This window comes from Barbus barbus (assembly GCF_936440315.1).
Source record: "Barbus barbus genome assembly, chromosome: 2".
Taxonomy (NCBI): Eukaryota; Metazoa; Chordata; class Actinopteri; order Cypriniformes; family Cyprinidae; genus Barbus; species Barbus barbus.
The window spans coordinates 30,433,339-30,453,268 of record NC_136730.1 but is presented as its reverse complement, the minus strand read 5'-3'; the positions used below and the strand labels follow the sequence as shown (position 1 = coordinate 30,453,268).

The window sequence follows — 19,930 nt, the reverse complement described above, 5'->3', positions numbered from 1 at the left end:
CATTCAAGAAACATTTCTTATTATTATCAATGTTGAAAACAGTTGTACTTAATATTTGTTACCCTGGCTGTGAAAACAACATAAAAATCATCCTTCATAAGGTAAATACAATTCTGTGAAATTGTAAGATTGAAATCATCATGAATTTGATGGTTAAATAAAATTTTAATGCTTATCTCATAATTCGATTTTGAGACTTTAGTCTAGATTGCAGAGACATTTTCATAGAACTTTGATACATTTTTATTTTCAGGACACTTTGATGAACAGAACAGCATTTATTTGAAATGGAAATCTTGCAATTTTATAATAGTTTTTGCTCACTTTTGACCACAATAATGTGTTCTTGTGTCCAAAACAAAAATTAAAAAATACTAACCTCACAATTTTGAACTATAGTGTTGTTATTGGATTTATTGGTATCAATCCGATCTCGCAAATTTTGATATCGGTGCATGCCTATATATTATTGATCAGAAATGTAAGCCTTCAGAGATGATCAGCTCACCATGCAAAAAGGATTCTGTGGGAATAAAGAAGGCAGCAGCAATCATTCCAAGCATGGTGATAAACTTCAGAAACCAGAACCTAAGTGAGGATGAGGAGAATAAGTGTTGTGTTAGTTTATTTATATTAAGTAACTCAAAAAACCTGTTAAATGGATGAGCCAACATGTCATATATTCACAGTCCAAAATCTGTTGGGGTTGGTCCTACAAGCACCTCCAAAGATCTGGTTGACCTTTGTGCATATCATGTTCTTCCTCTTAACTTTTCTCAGCAACTTCCTATAAGAACCTTTAACATGGAACCATAGATGCCAATAAAGAACCTTTATTTTAAAGAGTGTAGGGAATAATAAAACTGACCCGTTATGAATGAGGGCTCGGAAATCCTGACTAGACTTCACATCAATGAGGAAGATGGCCATCAACAAGTAGAAACAAGCTGTGCCGAAACACACCCTGTAGACGGCAGAGTAGCCCACCAGCATCTGACAGTCTCCTCCACCATGAGCCTCATCACACACCACGTTAAAGAACGGCACCTGAGGAAGAATGGCATCTGTTATTGCGTGACACAGCGTTTTTGTAGGGCACAGACTGCTGGCATGTGTAGCTGGTGTGTGTCCTGCCAAGCAGATCAGCCAAGATTTGATTGGATGAGACTACAAACGAAGCAGAGTTTGGGGTGTTTACATAAAACTAGGCTAAAACCACAGGAGCCTGTGCAACTTGTAAACAACTTACATTCTCCCTCACTGCCTCTGACACGGTCTTAGACAGCATGAGGCATGAGACAGTGCAGGCCAGGATGTGGAATAACGTGTACATGATCCGCGTGGTGGTTGATGTTTTGACGGGCGGACAGAAGGAACAGCACAGGGAACATGGTGCCGGGCCACAGCAGCAGCATATCTAATGGAAAGAAAAGTAGACCGGTTAGGGTTTGGGATTAATCGAGTTCACTCAAAGCATCTGGATTTTTTTCTGATGGATTGGGGCTGGTTGCCTGGATGAGGTCCAAGCATCTTTTATCCTCAGCTAAACCCAGAAGCATAGATTGGTCTGAAACTCGGTTCCCACTGACTTTACAGATTAACAATCCATCTTTTATGAGCATATACAGGATTTGGAATGATAACGGCACGTGTTATAGTGAAAAATCTTTCCGAAATGTTTAACACCGTGCTTCAATCCAATATCCTGTTGCAGTCATTCACTTTTTGAAATACAGGGAAAATCCTTCAAAATTTATAGTAATTCTCAATTGAACCCTAAAATCTCTAACCCATTTGCAATTGACCTTATGTTGTGTTCCAGTCATTTTGGCCTGGAGGATTTTTTTTTTCTTAAAAATACTAGTTAACACTGGACTAAAGCTTACTGACTTTGCTCACACATGATATAACAACTTCCCAAACATTTTTTGATAATATTAATAGTACTTTTTTGTGATTTCTCTCGTTGATACACTTGTGGTGTTCCCGATCAAAAATGACCGACCTACAAAATGTATTTTACAAATGTCTTGTTATGGTATATTCTTACCATATATCAATCTTTTTGGCAACATGTTTTTTTTTCTATTAGCATAGATTTTGTATTTCTCTTTGGAACTAATTGATTGTAGGCCTCATGATCTGAGCTTACGCACCTCAGTTTTTGAGTGAACTTGGCCAAAATTGTACACAATGTTCACTCCAAAACTGAGGTGCAGATTAATAAAATTTGGTGATAATATAGCACAGTGAGAGATTTACAAGCTATTTTTTTAAAGGCTGAACATTTTTGACCAGGAACATCAAATTAGGTGATGCATTTTTCTTTTTAAAACACAGCACAAGGGATGATCCACCCAAACTGTATATTCTGTTATTACTCACCCTCATGATGTTCAAAACCCGTATGGCTTTCCTTCTTCTCAGAAACACAAATGATATTTGTTCAACTGTTCATGCAATGAATGTCAATGAAGAACCAGTGTTGTTTTGGACCTCACTGACTTCACTGTATGGACAAAAAGTTTCTTTTATGTTCCACAGAAGAAAACGAGTTAAACAGGTTTGGAATGACATGAAAGTAAGTAAATGATCGGGAGATTTGATTTGACATATAGCTGTTTAGAAATAAAACCCTCAGGTGCAATTATTAAATAAAGAAAATTAGTTTTGAAGGACAGCAGAATATTTTTGGCCTAATTTACCATGACTCAGTATATTGGTACCGGCTGGAAGATTTGATTTTGTCCTTTATAGAAATTGATGGTTTTATCAGTGAATCTCACATATCAAAGAAATAAAATGACAAAACAATGTGTTTATTACACAAACAAATAAATCATCTACCCTTGATTACAAGTCATTTCCTTATTAACTAAATTAAATAGGGCTACCCCTGTTTTATCATTAATTTATTTTATAAATGTTCATTTATATATAAAAAAAAACGTCTAAAAGTTCACTGATGGTGCATCACTGCATTGTACTTAAAATTCACTTTAGACAAGCTGTCTATTTACTCTAGAACTCAAACTGCTCTTAATAAATCAGTGGCAATATTCCTACAGCCAGTGAAGGAGGATGAAAACACACTGACCCTTAAAGCTCATGATGATAGAATGAGTCATCCATCCTCTTAATTACATTGGACAGATAGCACTTTCCATGATGTCTGTGCATTTTTGTTGAGAGAGGAGTTTTACCTTTGCATACCGAACAACAACAACTGACCAAACAACTTTAACAGTGCAATAAAAATACTAGTCATTTAAAATAGTAGTGGAATTAAAGTTTAAAGGTGGATTGTTCTATTCTGAATCTGGTGATTAAGCACAACTGCTACTTACTTAAATAATACTTAAAAAGTTATTCAAATGAAAATGCACTAATGCAGGGTTAAATAGCTGATACAATAAAAAAATTAAATGAGCTAAGGACTAAGAGCATTATGACAGCCTGTAAACACACAGTGTCACGTCACAAGCTTTTCAATATTTTCTTTTCAGTAATCCAACTGTTTTCTAAAGCCACAGCCAAAACATCTGAAAATCCAGTGACTGAAAATATACTAGTTATATGATAAATGACATTAGAAACAGGCAGGTTCCTTATGTCTATCGTTCATCATAAATTCTCTTTCAGTTCTACAAAGGCAGATTAGATTCTTATAAGAGAAGCTTGAATAAAACTTTTCTTGTGTTTCAGTGAACAGAGATCGCTGAAAAAAATAAAATCATCTGACAAACCTGATATGTCATTCTCTCTCTCTCTCACCTGATAAGCCACCATGTTCAGGAAATAGTTGTAGACACCGCTGTGGTGTAAAGCTTGAGAAGTCGACATGGCTGCTTATTTCTCAAGGGCGATTAGTCATTAAAACAAGACCGCCAGAAAAAATACAATAAAATAAAAAAAGTATATACTATAACCAGCCAGGGTCAGGACACTGTATAATCTGTAGGAGCTCCTCCGCTTTACAGGAAAGAGTCCTCAGCTAGTTTCTCCTGCAGGTGTAGTTCCACGGATCTCCAAATGCATGCCCTCATTTCGCTCTCGTGGGAACATGTTCGCATATCCTATACGAGCAGCCTGGTGGCATCGAATGGTGCCAGGAGAGTGTGTGAGCAAGGGTGGATGCCCAGTTGCCCTCCCTCCGGTCGCCTGTACTCACCCAGTGAGATTAGGCAACAAGAGCAGCGGGAGGAGGGGGCAGGTTATATGTGTTGGCCCATCTGTCCCTCCCTTCCCCCTCGCTCCAGTGCACCAGCTCCAGAGCACCATCACACGCAATAAGATTGCTACCGGGTCCTAATCGCTTTAGGGCAAAATAATGTAATCACTTGCGATTTTGTGATTCTCTCTCAAAGTAGACATACCTTTGGATCCCCCCTTTTGGCTAAGTGACACCTTAGCAACCGTTCACTTGTCTGACTTTAAAGAGGCCTCTGGTCATTATGCTTTTGACCCAGAAAAAGAGGGACGCGAATGAAGCGAGTGTTTGGAGGAATGCACAAGAAAAGTGGCACAGGTCCATTCCTGCATTTTTTTGCATACATTGACCACAGCCTAACGTAAAATGGGCTACAATTCAACAAACTTCACATACTAAATCTTCACAATTATTTCAGTCGTTATAATGAAGTGGATACGAATCATATATGTGGATAATCATCATATATGTAACAGTGTGTCATGTCTCTGTAGTGTTACGGGTTGTGTTATGAGTTGTCAGCGTGCAGAGCGGCCGGTAGCTCTATATTTAGGTCAGAGTGTATGTGTGGGGATGTGTACTGGGATTATCCTGGAGTTTTTAGTCCTCGTCTCAGCCTGGGTGACCTTCTCTCTCCGGTAGAATGACACACTAATCCAGACCACAAGGGTCTGGCAAACACAGGCCCACTTGAATCGTTAGCCTTCAGCATCATGTGCAGATTTGACATCGTACATGACTGTTGTGATGTTGATTCAGGAACCCAAAATAATATATTCTACAGAAAGTTGTGGTTCAAACAACACTGGACTACACTGACTTTCATTTAATTTTTCACAGTGTCTTCTGGTTAAATTTTTAAGGTGATGCCGTTACAGTGTAATTACCCAAATAAGTACAGAGTAACACTAATTAAATGTATTTACAGCCCCACTTGATATTAAGTGTCCTTAACTATGTCCTTATAAATTACAATGCACTTATTGTGTACATACATGTTTTTACATTGAACTTATTTGAAAACACAAATCTGTAATTAATTTAATTGACCGCTGTTGACCCAACCTCCACCCCTTAAACCTAGCCAAACCACCAAACCTGCCCCTAACTTAAATTAACTTTTTTTTTCTCAGCAAATATTGATATCTAATTTTTTGTGACTAATTAGATTAATTAATGAGCAAATCATGTAATTATTTAGACAACAAAAAAAGCCCTAATTGTTATTCAATATATATCCACTCCCTGGCAAATTAATTGAAAATCATTATTAAACATGATTTACAATTAATTTAACATACAATGTTATTTTAAAGACTTTTGGAGATTTGTAACATTTAATTTAAAATTTAATACTGAAAAGTTATATCTGAAGCTGAAATGCATGAAAACAAACCTCACTGGCTTTCACATAAAGCGGTCACGAAAATGTTTGATTTTCAAAGTTTACCATATTTAATGTGCAAAAGATCAAATGAAAAAGGCAAAAATGTAACTAGTACTTTTCAAGTTAAGCTAAAACTGTAAGGAGTAAAAAGTACTGTTTTTTCTTCAGAAATATAATCAGGTAAAAGTACAAGTAGTCAGTTTAAATTGTACTTGAATAAAGCACAAATCCCCCAAAATAATACTCAAGTACAGTAATTAAGTAAAACTACTCAAGTATTTTACAACCCTTGGTTAAGGGGTAGTTGTTTGTAATTATGCACAATTTATTTAATATTATAGTAAATATATGAAACGTAATATTACGTCATGTTAAAGTAAAGTAGGCCTATTACCTTTCTTTTTGCACTCTGCAGATGAAAGAAAGTCATACATGATGAATTTATATTTTTTGTTAAACTATCCCTTTCTGCTGCCATTTACAAGAAAAGCATTCTTTAATGTAAACACTTTTTCTTGTTATATATCTTCAAATGTCAAAAGTGTCAACCCAGCTAACAGGGACTATTCTCAGAACTTCAGCTTTCAGAACTTTCTGGCGAGGTTTCTAGTCTTTTATAGCGTTCTCAAAAATGTTCTTTATACATTGTTCATGGAATTGTTTTTTCTCCTGGAATATTTTAGTTTTATCCTTGACATGTTATAGTTCCAAACATATGGTGCTCAAGCACGAGGCACCGAAAAAAGTGCAAGGCTCAACGCAACTGTCAAAGATGTCCATCTAGTTTTTTTACCTAGAAAATCTAAAAAGCAACGTAGTGAAAAAACAACAACAACACTGCCGAGTGTGACAGTCACCTGTATAAAGATGCTCCAATCAACTAATGCTCGGTAGGTCTAGTGCAGTAATTTGACCTATTTGTTTATGTCCCTGAAAATCCAGCAAGGAAATGAATAGCGGGATGTGATTGTAAAGCAGAACTCCATGTGAACAGAAGCTTTTCAAATGACTGTTTGAGTTTATTGTTGTTTAAATACTTCTCTCAGTACAGACTCTGTGTACTATTTCAGTCTGGAAAGAACTTTTCAGAGTATTGACAGTTCCACAGAGTCATGTGGCCAAAACCTTGCTAGACACAATATCATTACATAACACTGTTTGTGGGATGCAGCTATCACAGTGGCAGCACATTACAGCACGGGCATTGTATTTTTCTCTCTTAAGAAAAGTCTATGAAATAGGTTAAGAGAGGAATACATTTGCCTGTTTTTGTAACTAACATTCTGCTTTATGAATCAGTGTTATTTCTTCTGTAAATAGGTGCATAAAAATGTTTTACTAGGAACTGAGAGTTTAATTTAGCAGCTTTAATCCTTGTTTAGCTAAATCACACAGACATGAACTTTTCTAAACCAATTAGAGTCTTTTAAAGTATACAACGTGTATACTCAATGAACCTCTAATCTCTCTCTCAGAGTGAAACATCCAGAATGACTGGAGGTCTTTTCACTCAATAATTGGGGGCCTTGAGTGAGAGAGGGACACTAGAACGTCTTTTGTTCGAACAAAAGAACGGCTGACAACATACAATGCAAATCACTCAGCTAGGCCCATGAGAAACATTTGATCTATGTTATTTCATGGGCTTTAGAATAAGTGATGGGAAACATTCATCCACAGATGCACACACACAAACACACACACACACACACACACACGGTTCTACAATCTGGCCTTTAAGAGAATGAACGCTTACATTCATGCAATGTCCAACAAATAGGGTACTGCTTGTGTTATTAGATCAAAATATAATGTTAAATGTTGTCACTGCATTAACTTTTAGCATTTTATACAGTTTTTTTCAACTGCTTACACACAAAAACATTACTTGTCACACAATTTCTGAAAACTGACACTCAAACACCAGAACCACACACCAAATCTGCAAAACCATGCACTAATTATCGGCCTTTGACTTTTTGCAAAACACAACACACAATTCTCTATGTAACACACAAAAATCTAACAGGAATTAATATTATGGCAAAGGTATTTGCGAATGTTTTGTGATATTGGAATGCAGTGTTTAATTTTGCAAGAGATGTGAGACATTTTGCATTTTGTGTGTGCAACTGTTGGATTAGGGGTGTGTAAAGTTTTGAAAAAAAGACAAAAAAACCATAAGGAGATAAACAGGTTACTCTAAATAGATAAATAAACAAATGCTTTGCAAAAATTACTGTAGAAAATATAATAAATGAAAAAACAACACATTAAATGTACTGAACAAATATGTTCAGTAATAATAATAATAATCTTAAAGGAATGGATTGTTTATTCCCTTCCAAATTCTGTGATTATATGGGTCTTAAAAAGTCTTAATTCACCCTTCCACAAATTAAGTTCTTAAAAAGGTCTTAAATTGGAATAGAAAGTTATGAATTCTTTGTCACAGTCACAACATTCAATGTTGCTTTCACAGCAAAAATTAACATCTTCCTCAGTTTCTGTTTTCCAATACAAATATCTAAAAATAACTCTTATATGAAGATACATTTACTTGAAGATATGAAGTTTTCTTTCCTGAGACATTTAAAGGGGAGGTTGACTGTTTTTTTTTTAGGCTTGATTGTGTTTATGGGGTGCAGTCAAACATGTGTTCATGCTTCGTTTTAAAAAAAAAATCATTATTTTTCACATAAATTACCTTTATTCCACACCTCTCTGTCCCTTCTCTGATAAATGCCCCGATTATTTCCTGGTTTTATGAAGCCCCTCCCTCAGAAATACGTGATTGGTTAGCTGGTCCAGTGTGTTGTGATTGGCTAAACTGCCTCTACTTCATGTCTAAACGTCCCGCCCCTCAGCTCAGCGGCATGTGCTCCGGTTGTATTGTAAACAATGGCGTCCTCTATATTGCTTATCAATTTGAGCCCGAATGAGACACAGAGGATATTAGTGAAGAGGATGTTATGGAAATTTTTAATTTTGTCTTTCTTGCATATGTTGTACTAATCTCATATAACATTTTATATATATATATATGTGTTAATCATGAACTATAGGTGTTAATTATGATGTACACGTGCTGTACATGAGGTGTGCATATGTTATGGGGTGATGTGCACAGAGTGAAGTGAAGTGACATACTGCCAAGTATGGTGACCCATACTCGGAATTCATGCTCTGCATTAACCCATCCAACGTGCACACACACCCGGAGCAGTGGGCAGCCATTTTATGCTGCAGCGCCCGGGGAATAGCATGATTGGCTAAGGTTTTATCTGTTTTCAACAATGTATCTTCTTGGATGGTATAAACAACAGGTGCTGGGAGAGTGGGGTATCACTCTGCTCACAGCTCTTTTTCCTCTGTGAATAGATTGATCATTTCTGCAGAAATAAAAAGCAAGACAAAGACAAACTTTGTTTGGTCTTTTCATTTTCAGTCTTCACAATTTCATTAAATCAGATTTTCCACAACAATTCTTGGCGACAAGTGACGGGATTCCACACCTGATCGTCTGAGACCTGAGGACATTAGTTGGCTGATCACCTTAACCCAAAAAGGGATTAGCCCGAATGGCTTCAGGGAAGGGGGGACTGACGTCTGAGGGCTCTGGACCTTCACTGCTGGTCTCTCAATGGATCAGAAAACGCGAGCTGCAAACGGTGAGACAGATTTTGAAAATCCAATTGTCCTGAAACTTAAAATAATTTATTTGTGATCCAGAGTGGGTTTTCATTTGGTAAATTGAGGTTTGATATTCCCAGATTTTATGATGCAAAGCCGAGCCACCCATTGGTTTCACGAGTAAATGAAACAGGTTTTTTTTCACGGATAAGTGAAAAAGAGGTCTGCAAGTAAGCAGGACCGTCTTGCAAGGAAGCAAGACAAGGGGGTGACAAGACTTTGTGCGAGTAAGCGCGAAGCCACACGGTGGTGATGATCACGTGTGAGGGAAAGAGGACGCATTCCAGGTAAAGTCTTGGATTGCAAAAATGGGGTCTGGAAATGTCAAGTCTAAGATCGATCTAGATGATTTGGACAGTCCAATTTATAATGAAATGAAAAAGAAATATGGGAAAAGAATCATGGAAGTGATACCCGAGTGGGTTGAGAATCATGGTTTTCCCAAAAGGGGTACGTTTAGCATAACGGCTCTGAACAGAGTAAAAGAGAGCTTGGAAATATGTGAAAACAAATCAAGAGATTTTCAAAAAAATTAAAAACAAACAAAAAGACAAATTTCAGAAACATAGGAAATATTTAGATTACTGGGTTGAAGAAGCAGAACACAGAGAAAAAAGACAGGCTTCAAAGGAGCTGCCATTTGGAAACGAACAAAAAATTGATAACTCTGCAGCAAGGGCTGACAAAAGAACAGATCATACTGCTCAAAATTCTTCTCTTTATCCCCTTAGAGAACTGCAGTGTGCCAAAGTGGACTTTGATCTGGACTCCTGGCCTCACCCCTATCAACAGATGCCATAACAGCCTCACATACAGCTACCATCGCTGCAACCAGTGCTGCCTCCATCTTACAGCGCAGCTGCAACCGCACCGGTGCTCACACCGCCTGACGAGAGACAAGCACAGATCTTTGAACTGCCAAGAGGAGAGCAAACACCCGCCCCTGCAACAACTTCGACAACATCATCATCATCCACACTGTCTGCTATCAGCGACGGCATCAGAGCAATGAAATACTCCGTGACTGGAGTAAGCACCAGATCTAAAGCTCATGAGAAAGTGACACTGCAACCGGACACCCTTAACAAGGGTGAACTGGAGGAAAGAGGAGAGCACATGGGAATTTTCCTCATGATTCAAGTGGCTGCACCGCAAGGAACTGTGATGGTTTCCTGACCATGGAATGAGAAAGACTTGAAAGAGGCTATGACACACCTGTCTCACCCCAAAGACTCTGGAGAAAAGTTTGCAAACAACTTGGAGCAATTCTGTCAAGAATTTAGTCCCACCATGCAAGAACTGAAACGTTTGCTTATGCTCAAACTGGGGGCCACAGACTGACACAAAATAAGACCACATTTCCCCACGGGCAATGGCCAAAGGAAGAATGCAGACAGGAATCACGCTGACAATGAAGCCTATCGTCAAGCAGTGGAAACACTGTGTCAACGGATCAAGACTGATTTTTCAGTCAGAGTGAACACCACCAAAATCAACTACTGCACGCAAAAGAGAAGTGAGTCTGTTGACGACTATTACATGTGTCTGTATGAATCGTTTAACAAATTCAGCGGAATGCTAGAACCAGATGAACGAGGAGAAGTTCCACAGATGTGGGAATCTCATCTGCGAAGCAGTCTCATGAGTGGATTGAAATAGCTGCGATCATCAAACAAACTTGCATCGGATGGGAGGACGAGAAACTGGAAAAGATAAGGCAGCATGCCCTCCATGCTGAAAGACTGCTGGAAGAAAGAGGGGGAAAGAAAAAGGAGAAAGAGCTTCAACTGACAATTCTGACGATGTACAAAGGCCCGCCGAGACAAGGTATGAATAATAGAGGCCGAGGACGGGGGCGCGGGAGAGGCAGAGGACAGAGACGGTCTCAGATCGATCCAGATGTTTCTTGTTACTGCGGAGAGAGGGAACACTGGAAGTTGGAGTAATAATAATAATAATTCATTACATTTATATAGCGCTTTTCTGCTTTTCTAAGCACTCAAAGCGCTCTACATTGTGAGGGGTGGTGTCTCCTCGTCCACCACCAGTGTGCAGCATCCACCTGGATGATGCGACGGCAGCCATAGTGCACCAGAACGCCCACCACACACCAGCTTACTGGTGGAGAGGAGACAGAGTGATGAAGCCAATCAGTGTAAGGGGATGATTAGGAGGCCATGATGGTCAGAGACCAATGGGGAAATTTGGCCAGGATGCCGAGGTCACACCTCTACTCTTTTCGAAAGACATCCTGGGATTTTTTTTAATGACCACAGAGAGTCAGGACCTCGGTTTAACGTCTCATCCGAAAGACGGTGCTTTTTGACAATATAGTGTCCCCGTCACTATACCGGGGCGTTAAGACCCACACAGACCGCAGGGTGAGCACCCCCTGCTGGCCTCACTAACACCTCTTCCAACAGCAACCTAGTTTTCCCAGGAGATCTCCCATCCAGGTACTGACCAGGCTCAACCCTGCTTAGCTTCAGTGGGCAACCGGTCTTGGGCTGCAGGGTGATATGGCTGTGTGCCCAGCTTTGATGGGTCAAGCGGTGGCTGGACCGGCAAAGGCAAAGGCAGACTGACAACAGAGACTTTCGCAGCAGAAACCAGAGAAGGAGGGGGGAGTCAGAAGCAAAGTCCACCAAGGCCACGCAGCACAGATAAGAATGAAACACACACACTTACTAACGATGCTAATTGGAATGAAGAAAATATGCTTGCTTTGATACATGATCACATTGTAAGACTAGAAAATGACAAGTCTTCTTTTAAGAAAATAGGCACATATAGTAATTTGAATGATTTAGCGTATAAACAAATGCCACAGATCAGATTATGGGTGAAAGGAATTGAAATGACTTTCCTAGCTGACAGCGGGGCTAGTAATTCTGTAATTAGAATGGATGAAATAGATCCAATTCCAAAATTAAGCTGAAATTTTGTTTGGTTAACTTCTGCATCTGGCCACACTGTGAAAGAATATTTCACTGTTCCATTGAGATGCGCGGATGAGAATGGCACAAGTTTTAAGCATTGTTTTCTGTCACAAAGCTGCCCTCAAAATTTATTAGGAAGAGATTTAATGTGCAAACTGGGTGTTTGTCTATTAGCCAGCCCAGATGGAATTCAAGTGGCCCAGTGCCAAATTCACACTTTAGCCAAAATTCAACAATCGCAGTTGTATATTTACCAGTGGAAACTGAAAGATGATGAATTATGTGAAAAACTTGTCAATGCTACAAAGTACAGAGTTTCACCTAATTCTGAAATCATGCCATTCTCTGATTTACATTGCTCAGCACATGTATCATTTGGAAGAGATTAAATGTTTGAACAAAAATGGTTTCAATGTACAGACACAATAGACTTGAAATGGTTAATCTGGACAGAAAATAGATGTGCTGTAACTGTTGATTTGAGGAATGAACAGCAAAGTTTTTTTGGTGTTGTTGATTCTCTTCCACATGTCTCATTGTTCAAAAAGAACAATGACCATTGGGAAGACATTGGTTTATTTGTAAAGATGTGTATGTTTCATGTGAATTGGGTGGGGACAGCAGAGGAAAATCTGCAGGCCGTGAATGAAGCAGTTTAAGCACGAGCTCCAAATGTTCCAAATCCATATACAATTTTGTCACAAGTGCCAAGCGATGCTGAGTTGTTTTCAGTTATTGATTTATCTAATGCTTTCTTCTCTGTGCCAGTTCACAAAGACAGCCAATATTGGTTTGCTTTTAATTTTAATGGTAAGGCCTACACTTTCACGAGGCTCTGCCAGGGCTATTCAGAATCGCCAACAATATTTAACGAAGCACTGAGAAGGAGCTTAGAGCCATTGCAGCTGAAACCTTCAATACGTGGATGATGTGAAACTGTTAAAAGATTTAGCTGCTGAAGGACACAAGGCCAGTTTGTCAAAACTGCAATTTGTAAAAAGAGTGGTGACATTTTTAGGTCATGTCATCACTAAAGATGGTAAATCTCTGGCTGAGAAATGGAAAGAGGCAATTTAAAAGATTCCAAAGCCTGTCACGAAAAAGCAACTAATGTCATTTTTGGGCATGTGTTCATATTGTCGAACGTTCATTCCAAATTATGCTACTGAGTAATCACCTCTGAGCGTTTTGGCTCACAGGAAGGGCTTGCAACCACATGACAAACTGACATGGACCTCAGAAGCAGAGAAAGCATTTGAGAACTTAAAAATATTATTACAAACATCACCAACCCTGGGACTCCCAGATCCTGAGAGAAATTTTGTACAAACTGTTGATGAGAAAAATTTTGTTGGAAATGCCAAACATCACGATAAAAAGATGCACAGTATTAAATCCTGCTACACTGCTCCCCACGGAGAAAGATGGGGAAGAACATGATTGCGTTGCCATATTGGAACAGGTCTGTACACCAAGACCAAATTTAAAAGAAAACACTTTAGAAAAAGCTGACTTAATTCTATTTGTTGATGGTTCAGCATCTAGAGACCCAAAAACTGGCAAAAACAGAGCAGGTTACGCTGTAACCGCTGCATATGCAACAATAACATCTGGAGCGATCCCCGCACATTGCTCTGCGCAAGCGGCTGAATTAGTAGCATTGACGGAGGCTTGCAAAATTGCTGAAGGGCAAAGAGTTACCATCTACACAGAGTCTCGTTATTCTTTTGGGGTTTGTCATGATTTTGGGGCTTTGTGGAAACACAGGAAATTTCTAAAGCCTGATGGTAAGCCTGTTCTAAACCATGATAGAATAGCAGCATTGTTAGAAGCAATCTTGCTTCCAAAGTCAATCGCTATCTGTAAATGTGTAGCACACTCTAAAAGTGATGATTTTGTGTCTCTAGGTAACAAACGAGCTGATGCAGCTGCGAAGGACGCAGCTATGAAAACAGAGCCTTCTTTGATATGTGTAACGGATAGCAATGACTCATTCACACTCCCTTCTGATTCTCTCACAGCTATGCTAGCTTTTGCAACACCAGAGGAGAAGAAACAATGGGTGAAGGCCGAGTGCAAACTGAAAAACCACCTGTGGCTAAGTACTGAAGACAAGCCATGTCTGCCAAAACAGTTTTTCCCACATTATGCAAAACTTGTACATGGTCTCGATCATGTGAGTAAGGGGGGAATGTTTGATTTGCTAAATCCATATTGGTTCACAAAGGGATTTACTTCCTTTGCCGATAAATATTGCCAATCATGTATGATTTGTGCCACAAACAATGTGGGCAGAGGGCAAATGATGCCTCAAGTGGCACACCCGATTCCAAATCAGCCTTTTGATCACATAATGTTTGATTTCATTGAATAGACACCATGTGAAGGTAAAACGTTTTGCTTGGTTATGATTGATATGTTCTTGATTGATGATATGATTGATGAGTGGAGGCTTTTCCCACATCCAATCAGAATGCTAATGCTGTTGCGAAAGCACTTCTGTCTGAAATTGTTCCCCGATGCGGAATACCAAGAAAAATTAGTAGTGACAATGGCACACCCTTTGCAAACAAGGCCATCACCCAAGTGGGACAATTTTTGGGTATCGACAAAGTCTAACTTGAGTCCTTTTGAAATTTTGTTTGGCAGGCCAACTTCCATTGGAGTAGGACCAGAACCACGACCACTGCCCTCTACAGCCTTGTGTGAAGATGACATGCTAAACTACTGTCAAAATTTGTCCCTTGTTCACTCTCAGATATCTCAGCAGGTCAAGGACGCTCTGCCCAAGCCAGCTGAAGGAGTCTTGCATGATATCAGGCTTGGCGATTTCGTGGTAACCAAGGACATGAGGAGGAAACATTGGAAATCTAAAAGGTGGAATGGCCCGTTCCAGGTCCTGCTGATAAGACTGCGGTGAAGGTGGCAGAGAGAGCTACGTGGGTGCATGCAAGCCACTGAAGGAAGGTTCCAGCACCACAAGAAGGCACTACATACTAGTAAAATGATTGACCGCTGCCCCGTGCCAAGGGGGACGTCTGACTGACTGAGGTGAACAAACATACAGTGGTGTAAGGGAGCTGAACATGCAGCAACATAACTGTGTGGGAGTGATCTAAGGTCAGTACAGGCCAACGGATGACAACAAGGAGACGAGTCTTAGAAATCACCGTAGAGGAACAAGGATTGCTAGGATCAAGAACATTCTGGTGGAATCCCAGATATCCATTCACTCAAATCATAGAACGCCACTACAGGAGAGTTGTGGGACAAGAGTTGAGCAGACAAATTAGTCAAATAATAAAAGAAGACAGTGCTGTGCTAGCAATATTCACAACCACCAGTTGGAGAGCAGTACAACCTGAAGGACAGACAGTTGCATTTGCATATTGCAAACTATTTCACCATCCACAAGTGAACAGAGAAACAGGACAGATTCTCGTAACATCAACCAAACTTTGTGGAGTCACGTGGCAGTACCTGACAAGATGGTATGCTTTGAATTAAGCAGAAAGACAAGACGGCTAAAGGACTGGTCAACGACTGACGAAAGTTTGTGGGCAATAACAGTAAGCCTAATCCTTCTGATAATATTCACTGTTACCCTAGCCCTATCCATCCGAATGTATTTGAACCGCCATTCCAACAGCAGTGACAACAAAAATATCAGTGACATCGTCAACAAACTGCACATTGATTCAATCAATCAGACCCTCCTGATACAAGTCAGAGAAGTAAAGACAGGAGATGAGCACTGGCTGGACCACCCAGACCCTGCACATTCATATGCAAACAATTTGTGGTGGAGATTGATTAACCACACTGCCAGGGTGAACGGACTGGGTGACTGTTATGTGTGTGCTCAACTTCCACACAGTATAATGGGAGGGGACTGGTGACCCTATCAAGATCCAGATCAGGAAGTGATGAAATACTTGACAACAATTGCAGTCGCAGTTACAGATATACCTCAAGATAACCACTTATGGATTGGGAAGGATGAAGGTGAATGGGCGACAATCAGAACCGTCAAGAGTGGCTGGACGAGTTGCAACTGTGAAAGAAACACCTAGAAATCTAACATGCTACCAGAACAGCAAGGGATTTGAGCTGTTAGGAAATATACCCTCTGACCATTGCAGCGAAATCTACAGCTCCGACTCGACAAGTGACGCAGCCAGGAAAATGTGCATGAGCTGTCTGCTTAAAATTCCTTTTCCACACAGAGGCCTACCACAATCGGTAGTGGGTAGACACTATCTCTCATTGTCTACAGCAGCTGAACGAAGGAGATGCCATGAAGCATGCAACACAACTCATATACCTGATGACGAAGATTCCAGTGTGCTGGAAGACTGGTATTGGCTGTGTGGACATGTTGTCTATACTTCACTACCCAGACATTGGACAGGTACGTGTGCTATGATGGAGCTGTATGGAGGAGCGTTAGTAGTCAAGGTACCTGGACAACTTCACAACAACACTGGAGAACGTCTAACAAGAGCCAAGAGAGAGATTGAAGGGAAAGTAACCACATTGAAAGATCGAGCAAAACAGTCAACCTGAACGAGAGATAATTATGTTATGAGGGAAAACAGGCTGTGGAATGGAGCAGAGAAGTTCTTCCACTCTGTAATACCTACACTTGGCGTAAGCCTTCTTCAGATAGAAGTTGAAGTCTCGAGATACCAACTAATAAGTTTCATGAACACTACTAAGGTAATGATGGAGGGCATCAAGGAGGAACTGCGAGGACTGAGGCTGACTGCGCTGCAAAACCGACTCGCCCTGGACCAGCTCACTGCGTCTTCTGGAGGGGTCTGCGTACTTGTGGGAACAGCTTGTTGTACTTACATTCCTGATAATGATGCTGATGGCCATGTGATAGATGTGGGTATTCAAAACATGACTAATGCAATAAAGAGGCTGACAGCAAGGGAAGTTAATGCTGATGATGTGTGGGGATGGAATTGGTTTGAGGGTTTGTGGAAAAAAGCAGAATACATTGGGTTAATTGCCATCTCAGCACTGACTATGGTTCTGTTTTTCCTGTGTACGTGGCCCTGTGTAATGAGCATAATTAGGAGAGCTGTAAATTCATCCATGGAATCTTCAGTAGCTCATCAAATGGTAATGCACAACGCCCTGTACGGAAGTAAGAGTAATGTGAGCTTTTCTGATGAAAATTATAAGGCCAAAGAGATACTAAAATCTGACACCTGCAGCAGATCTATTGAAGAAGAGTAAAAAGAGTAAATATTACATGTTGCAGACTAAGCGAGGGTTTAAAGCAGGTCACTGTCCGTGTTACGAGATAATGCAACCCGAGGGAAAGTTTTTCTTCTGTTTTAATATCACAAAGATTTTTTTTGTTTTCCTTACCTATAATCCAAAACGAGAGTTATTGTCTTCTTTATAGCTTGCTTATATGTTAAGGAATGTTCCATACAAAAATAATGCAAATGCTTTTTCACCCTTATGAGAGTGATGGTGTGTTTTGAATCCTAGTGAATTTACACGCTTGATGTATGCTATAAGGGTAATGTGTCGTATCTACATTTTGTTAGTATAAGTGATCAAAAAGGAATTTTATGGGAATTTTGTCTTTCTTGCATATGTTGTACTAATCTCATATAACATTTTTAATATATATGCGTTAATCATGAACTAATAACTAAACATATAATTATGATGTACATGTGCTGTAAATGAGGTGTGCATATGTTATGGGGTGATGTGCACAGAGTAACATGATTGGTTAAGGTTTTATCTGTTTTCAACAATGTATCTTCTTGGATGGTATAAACAACAGGTGCTGGGAGAGCTCTTTTTCCTCTGTGAATAGATTGATCATTTCTGCAGAAATAAAAAGCAAGACAAAGACAAACTTTGTCTTTTCATTTTCAGTCTTCACAATTTCAATAAATCAGATTTTCCACAACAAGGATCGCGCAGATCCTGTGCAAGCACGGCTTTTAATGGTATGGGTTTTTTTGTTTGTTGTTGGTTCATACTTTTAGATATGCTGTAAGTGCTACTGCTTCTGTTAGCTTTTAATATACAGTTTTATCCTAATTAAAGCCTTAATTCAGCACATGTATAACGCTTCTCATGTGAAAATAAGTGGCCTCGCCCCCTTCGTCAGTAGCCCCTCACTGCAGAACAAAGATACAGGGGGCGGGGTTGGATCCACATCTAGGGGTGGAGATGGGTAGGTTTAGGTAAATGTAAGGTGGGAGGAGTTGGATCTAGATCCAACCACGCCCCCTGGATCTTGTGTTCTGCAGTGAGGACCATCTCCCCCTTGTTGCATGTTCCCGGGGGTGGGGTTTAACTGGGTCCATGACGTATCGGACCCGGAAGTAACTCGTTGTAGTCCCTTACCAGTCGTTTTTGTAGGCATTAAACTGCCAGAATTTTAAAAGACGATATCTCCGTTTCCATTGAACTTTCAGCGTTGTAAATTTGCAGATATTGTTTATGCTCAAACAGCAACATTACACACTAACGTTAAAAAAGTGAAATCGCAATCAACCACCCCTTTAACAAAATTGAGTTTATACTTAAAACAAGAAAAAAAAAAATATCAACGAGGTATGACAACTTGTTTCCCCTTTGAATTAAGCATATTTTTCTAATCCCATTGGCAGATATTTGTTCTTGTTTTAATCATATCAGTTCAAAATGTTGCATCTGATTTAAGAATCTTTAGACATTTGCAATGGAAAACAAGACAGAAATACTGAGGAAAAACATTGCTTTTTTGCAGTGTGATGAGAATGTACTTGTTTTTTTTTTTAATTGCTTGAACACATTTTCAAAACTTTGCCTCCTTTTTTCAAAACTTTACACACAAATCCAATAATTGCGCACACAAAATGCAAAATGCCTCACATTTCTTGCAAAATGAAGCACTGCATTCAAAATATCACAAACACTTCTCAAAAGCAAACATTTGCAAACACTTTTGCCATAATATTAATTCCTGTTAGATTTTTGTTACATAAAGAATGGTGTGTTGTGTTTTGCAAAAAGTGCAAGAGTCAAAGGGTTAGTGTATATGGTTGTGCAGATTTGGTGTGTGCTTCTGGTGTTTGAGTGTCAGGTTTCAGAAATTGTGTGACAAGTAAAAATTTAATGTGTAAGCAGTTGAAAAATACTGTAAAAGTATTTTTTTTTTAAAGTAAAAATGTATGGAGATCTGTTGAAGGCTGTATTTTTAAACTTTGATGTGTTGTTAATAGAACTCATTGTCAGCTCTTCAGACATTTACATTTGCACAATTTGTTCTCTTTAATTTTCTCTACATGCCCTCTTCATCTACTGACTAATGTAACAGCAACAGCTCAATCCCATTCTCACTGAAGCGTGCTGCCCTACTAAATTAAAAATCGAGCTACATTTTAGGTCAATCTCTAAATGCTAAAACTCACACAGTGCTACCATCACATACAGGAAAGCTTACTTGTGCCCAGCAACAGCGACAACACATCACTTCCCACTGATCCGGCTGTCAGAGGAAATCTCCAAGTCCAGTGGCTGTCAGAGATCAATCGTACAGTAGAATAAATAGATTGGTAATGATGGGGAAGGGCTTCCTATGAACCCTTTGTAACATCCCTCAAAGATGGTAAACATTCTAGTGAGAAGAGCAGGTGCTGTACTTCAGGTGTGCTCTGAAAAGGCTTCCTTTTTTGTTAA

The 19,930-nt window shown here is 39.5% G+C and overlaps 1 protein-coding gene across 2 annotated transcripts in view; it reads right to left on the bottom strand.

Annotated features, from left to right (window-relative positions):
- serinc4 (serine incorporator 4) overlaps positions 1–19,930 on the bottom strand; it is a 27,164-nt gene extending 7,234 nt beyond the window's left edge. The window contains exons 1-4 of one of the 2 annotated variants that reach the window (XM_079374725.1): positions 19,695–19,930; positions 1,250–1,417; positions 869–1,047; positions 509–588 (exon numbers count right to left, since the gene is read on the bottom strand). In XM_079374725.1, coding sequence (XP_079230851.1) covers positions 509–588; positions 869–1,047; positions 1,250–1,417; positions 19,695–19,721 — 454 coding nt within the window. In that variant the 5' untranslated portion in view covers positions 19,722–19,930. Of the gene's footprint in view, positions 1–508; positions 589–868; positions 1,048–1,249; positions 1,418–3,774; positions 4,190–19,694 lie in introns of those variants that run through there. The other variant, XM_079374724.1, reaches the window with a different exon arrangement.